This window comes from Fomitiporia mediterranea, assembly GCF_000271605.1.
Source record: "Fomitiporia mediterranea MF3/22 unplaced genomic scaffold FOMMEscaffold_1, whole genome shotgun sequence".
NCBI classification, from domain to species: Eukaryota; Fungi; Basidiomycota; class Agaricomycetes; order Hymenochaetales; family Hymenochaetaceae; genus Fomitiporia; species Fomitiporia mediterranea.
This window is the reverse complement of record NW_006760386.1, coordinates 4,924,621-4,930,186: the sequence shown is the minus strand read 5'-3', so window position 1 is coordinate 4,930,186 and position 5,566 is coordinate 4,924,621. Positions and strand designations below refer to the sequence as shown.

The 5,566-nt window shown below is 45.5% G+C and overlaps 2 protein-coding genes across 2 annotated transcripts; both read right to left on the bottom strand.

Annotated features, from left to right (window-relative positions):
• On the bottom strand, positions 1-2,502 carry FOMMEDRAFT_150738 (uncharacterized protein; the record flags this gene model as incomplete). The annotated part of the gene is made up of 8 exons (XM_007261956.1): positions 1-19; positions 80-219; positions 441-545; positions 604-754; positions 811-1,247; positions 1,302-1,700; positions 1,756-2,151; positions 2,203-2,502. The coding sequence occupies 8 exons, from the start codon at positions 2,500-2,502 to the stop codon at positions 1-3; spliced, it is 1,947 nt and encodes a 648-aa protein (XP_007262018.1).
• A 1,242-nt stretch (positions 2,503-3,744) lies between these two features.
• On the bottom strand, positions 3,745-5,277 carry FOMMEDRAFT_164822 (uncharacterized protein). The gene is made up of 3 exons (XM_007261955.1): positions 4,925-5,277; positions 4,518-4,870; positions 3,745-4,425 (listed from the first exon to the last, which is right to left on the bottom strand). The coding sequence occupies exons 1-2, from the start codon at positions 5,222-5,224 to the stop codon at positions 4,586-4,588; spliced, it is 585 nt and encodes a 194-aa protein (XP_007262017.1). The 5' UTR covers positions 5,225-5,277; the 3' UTR covers positions 3,745-4,425; positions 4,518-4,585.
• Between the last annotated feature and the right edge of the window lie 289 nt (positions 5,278-5,566).

Genomic DNA, 5,566 nt, shown 5'->3' with positions numbered 1-5,566 from the left:
TTATTGCACTGAACACTTCCTGCGTTTAACGTTGTTCAGTAAAATTGAAGCCGCATGGTGCAGATGATTCTATTCTCACCTGTCAATAGGTGACAGCTTCGACCACTCTCCATTGCGCGTAAGCACATTGCCTTCATAATCCATAGTCAACGCCCATGTTCGGATTGTCTCAAAAAGATCATAGCATTGTGGTACAATCTTCACATGTGCTGGAGATGTCTATTCGATGCGACGACATAATTGAGCTTATTGGAAAACGCTGAATGCAACTCTGCTCTTCGAGTGTTTCGCCTTTCCCGACCGTTTTATTGCGCATCCCCAACATCCTGAACGTTCCATTTATGCTCGTTTCCTTCGGGGATCACTCGTTGACCGTCTCAGGAAAGGACGAATGGGAAAATTAAAATGAATCGAATATATCGACTGGTTCATTACATAACATTATGGAAAGGTGAGGACGAACGAGTAAGACGACTTTCCGGAAGTCGGACTCTTTCATCATTCAGCCTGAGCTGCTTTCTTATTCGAACCAACTCTGCGCAACCCTGCTCATTACCAATAGTGAGCAATGGACGCTATAGGAAATATCACAAAGAAACTGACGTTACGCTGGTCACAATGATGAATGGTGCTTGATGTGAAGTCGATGATTTTGAACGATCCGTCGCTGCCATGGACAATATTCCGGGGTTCCAAATCGCCATGATAAACCCCAAGTCTATGGAGTGCTAATATTGCATTGTACAGCTTATGCCTACAAGTTTTCAATAATGTTAATTTCGCACACATGCTAACGACTACTGCACTCACCTCTCATTGCGTGTCAGCTCTGGCCAATTCTCATCGCGACTGAGAACATCTCCTTCGTAATCCATCACCAATGCCAGTGTTCGTGTTGTTTCAAAAAGTCCATAACACTGTGGCACAATCTTCATAGCTGCTGGGGACGTCTGACCAATGCGGCGATATATAGCGAGTTCGTTGAGCAGACGTCGAACACAGCCCCTCTCTCTGTCCGTCTCACCTTTCCCGACTGTTTTTATTGCGTATCTCTGACGTTCTAAAGCTCCGTTGTGTTCGTCGCCATCAGGAATCGCCTCAAAAACATTCCCAGTTGAACCATATCCAATGTTGCGCTGGACACACAGCCGAACAGCGCTCTCGTTCAAAGCCGGGAATGCATTGGTATCCTTAACATAAAATTCGAGCCACCTCCTATTCGACATGATTTTTGGTGACCACGTGATCTGAATATAATGCAATCAATGGAATAACAAATTGAAAAGAATTAAAATACTCACAAGGAAACCAGGAGACAAAGCTAATGAATTACCACCCCTACTACGAGACCGAGTTTCTGGTGGCTCAGCCCTTGTCACATGGCCTCGACCTTTATAAGTCGGATCGTGCTGCTCCCGCACTGCAGGTGCATCAGAAGGCAACACGGTTACTGGAACTGGCCGAAGGCGCCCCTCCAGGTCTGCGTTGGAAGGGACATCGACATTCCTTGCGACAGCAAGCATCATCCCAACCAATGCACGGAACGGCCTGGTATTGTCTGATTGCTCTTCGATGGTCGAATAAGTGATGTATGGTGCTTCATCTACAGTATCACGTTCATGGAGTCGGAGAAACACCCATTTTGTGAAGCACGACAACGCGAGCCAATCTGATCCGTACAGGATCATGTACACACACGCCTGCGGAGATTTGATTCATCAATAAATTTCTCGATTGTCCTTCAATCACACAGACCTTCATAATGACTTTCATTCCTGTCTCGGGATCTTCCAAATCCAACTTTATCTTGAAGCCAACTTCGCTGCCTTCATCATCTCCGTCATCTTCGCCATCTTCGCGCTCTTCGTCATCTTCGTCATCTTCACCGTCTCCATTGTCTTCATCATCTTCACCGTTTCCGTCATCTTCGTTCTTGGGCAGTCCAAAAAGTACTACTGCAGCCATGTCGAAGACACGTGGAGACTTCATTTCGAGTAAAGCCTTCCTCTCCCCCGTCGTGGTAAAGAGAAAGTCTACTTTGGATCCGACACTCGGAGCCTGAATTTCCCTGCCGACCTCAATGGGATCCCCGCAGGATGACATAATTAGTCCGAGAGGTATCACAGGTCCACGCTCTACAGCGGCCTTGGCCTAATAATATAAGATGAGGAACATGGCTTCATAACGAGGGATGGAGCTTACGTCTGGTTCGCTTCTAATAACATAATTTCCCGCCATCTCTCTGCGATAGTGTTGCTCGAACAATCCATCGACCACATCAGGGATAGGTTTTTCATCAAGCTCCTCATTGAGAACGTTAATAAGTGCATCGACCATATGTGCATCGTGACGAGCCTCTATTATTGTATGCTGCGGGTCCCAGTTTCTTGACACCTCTTCGACTTCGGCATCAGTCACGTTAGAGGATGCAGACTGATGGCTATTGACTGGTGGACAGTAGAATTTAGCTTGGTCACGTAAGTAGTTCCTTAGAAGTGCCATGGTGTCAGGCCTTCAGACGAGCTTGCAGTGAACGGTAAGTAGTAAGGTAGGTGGCTCACCGTGGCTTAGCCCTAACTTAGAACGATGGCACGGTCATGTGATGAGCACATGACTTTGTTCGCACACGCTGCATTAACTGCTGCGTTCTATCTCTTATGTTATGTTCGAGATTTGCTGTCCAATGCTACATGTGATTCAACGGTAATAGGAGCAGGTACATTTTCTGCATTGGTGCACGAAAGCTCACCTTTTCCAGCTGCCCGGGCCCTGAAATATCTGCTGCGAGTACCGAGCATAAGATTATCTACAAGTCATTACGAGACGAGTAAGTTTGTTTACTCTCACCCGTTAGATTCGGTCAGGTGTACTGTTCGCTTGTGTGGAGTTATGATTCCCGGATGCACAGATATTCGTATGGTCGAGCAATGCTCCTTTCGGACTTGTACTTCCACAACAGTAGCACACTGGTGTTCTCTCAAAGCATTTGAGCTAGTCATGATTATAATGCTTCTGTGTCTCTTGCATGACTGTCAAAGTCGAGTATCTCTGTAGCCGCTGCTTGTCCTTTTCAATTTGCATCTCTAAGCCTGTCTTATTTTTTTCCTGTCTCCTTTGAAACAATCGGCAGGCTTCCAGTGCAGGCAAATCATACCCACTGTCTTGGAGCAATCAACTATGTATTGCGACTGGGTTGACGCTCTCAAGAAACGAGGAGAATTGAATGAATTGACTTTAGTGACTAGTTTTGTTACATAACACTATGATATGGTAATGACAAACGGGCAAAAGGATGATCTAGAAATTAAACTCTTTCCTCGTACATTCTGAACTAGCTTTCCGACTCGAGACAATTCTGTGCAACCCTGTTCATGATCAGTACTGAGTGATGGCCAATATATAAAATAGTACAAAGAGACTGATGTCATAGTGACGGCACTTATGTAACTCGCTCGACATGAAACCAACGGTCTTTAGTGAACCAACGTCGCCTCGAACAACATACCGAGACTCAAATGCATCATGATTGACTTCAAGTCTATGTAACGTCGATATTGTATCGAACAGATCTTGCGTTTAACGTCGTTCAATAAATTGAAGCCGCATAATGCAGATGATTCTATTCTCATCTGTCAATAGGTGACAGCTTCGACCACTCTCCATCATACGTAAGCACATTGCCTTCATAATCCACAGCCAACGCCCGTGTTAGGATTGTCTCGTAAAGACCATAGCATTGTGGTACAAACTTTACAGGTGCTGGAGACGTCTATTCGATGCGGCGCTATACATCTAGCTTGTTGAAAAATGCTGAACACAACTCTGCTCTTTGAGTGTTTCGCCCTCCCGGACCGTTGCGTACATCCGACGTCCTGAACGTTCCATCTATGTTCGGGATCGCTCCGTAAACGATCCCAGTTGAACCATATCCAAAGTTGCATTAGGCACATAACCGAATAGTATGCAACCGAATAGTATCCTTGCCCAAAGCCGGAAACGCGATGGTGTCTGCAGCGCGAAATCCAAGCCACAGTCTACCTAAGATGGCTTTTGATGACAACACGACCTGAAATTTGGTTCAATCAAGAAAGCAATGCATTTCGAAATTCGAAATTCTTGCAAGGGAACTAAAAGTCAAAGACGATAAATAGCAGTGACTTGCACTGGATCTAGTGACTGGCAGCTCCATTCCTATCGCTTGGGTTCGACTTTGGCAAGACGGATCGGAATGCTCCGGTGCCGCGAATTTATCAGAGCCCTCCTGTAGTGACTGGAATTGTCCGAAGCTGCCCACCCATGTCAGCGTTGGAGGGGACATCGACATCCGTTGCAATAGCCAACATCATCACAGCCAATGCACGGAACGGCCTAGTATTGTCCGATTGCATTTCGATAGTCGAATATGTGATGTATGGTGCTTCATATCTACCACGAACGTGGAGTTGGAGGAACACCCATTTTGTGAAGCACGTCAACGCGAGCCACTCTGCTTTGTACGAGAGCATGTACACACATACCTGAGAAATTTGATTCATCAATAATGTTCCTGAATGTCATTCAGCCACACGGACTTCCATAATGACTTTCATTCCTGTCTCGGGATCGTCCAAATCCAATTGTACCTCGAAGCCGACTTCGTCGTCATCTTCGTCATTGGACGGCTCAGAAAGTTCTTTTGCAGCCTCGTCGAAGACACTGGGGCCTTTATTTCAACCAAACCCTCCTTGCCGCCTGTTGTGGTCAACACGAAGTCCACCTTAGATCTGACTTCTGGAGCTGCGGTTTCACAATGCTCCTCAACGGGGCTGTCGAGAGAGAATATGATTTCTTTCAAAATATACATATGCCTCAAATTAAACAATTGTTTGGCCTGGAAAATAATTAGCTGTGGAAAAACAGCCTCACTACAAGAGGCGATACTTACATCTGGTTCCACTCTAATGATACGAGTGCTCCGTATGTCTTGCTCATATTTTTGCTGGAACCATCCGTCGACAGTCCCTGGTGTAGGACTCTCACCAAGCTCCTCGTTAAGAACATTGATAAGAGCATCGACCATCTGTGCATCGTGGTGCGCTTCTAATACCGTATGGTCCGAGTCCCAGCGAGCCAACACTTGCTCAACTTCAACATCAGTCATGGCAGTGAATGCCGTCTGATGACATTCGACGGGTGGACAGTAGAATTTAGCATTGTCACGAAGGTAGTCTCTGAAAGATGTCATGATGCCAGATCATTCAGACGGGCCAACGATGTCTAGTGCCATGTGACATGCGCATGACTGGAAAACGGTGGTAAGCAAGCGTTGAGTAAAGCCGTTAGCGGACCATCTCTTAAGTTTTGCATAGTTGGTGCGTGATTTCTCAATCAACGCACCTTACTGCTGCTTGCATAATTCCTTAGAATGGCAAGATCACGTGATTTTTCGTCACAAAGTTGAAAAACACAAAGAAAATACAATATCTCACTCAATCCTTAACATAAATGTGTACTATTAGTACCTAAATTCATACTTTTAAAATCACCTTCAGATAGATACTTTATTAATCAAATTTGAGTAAGAATT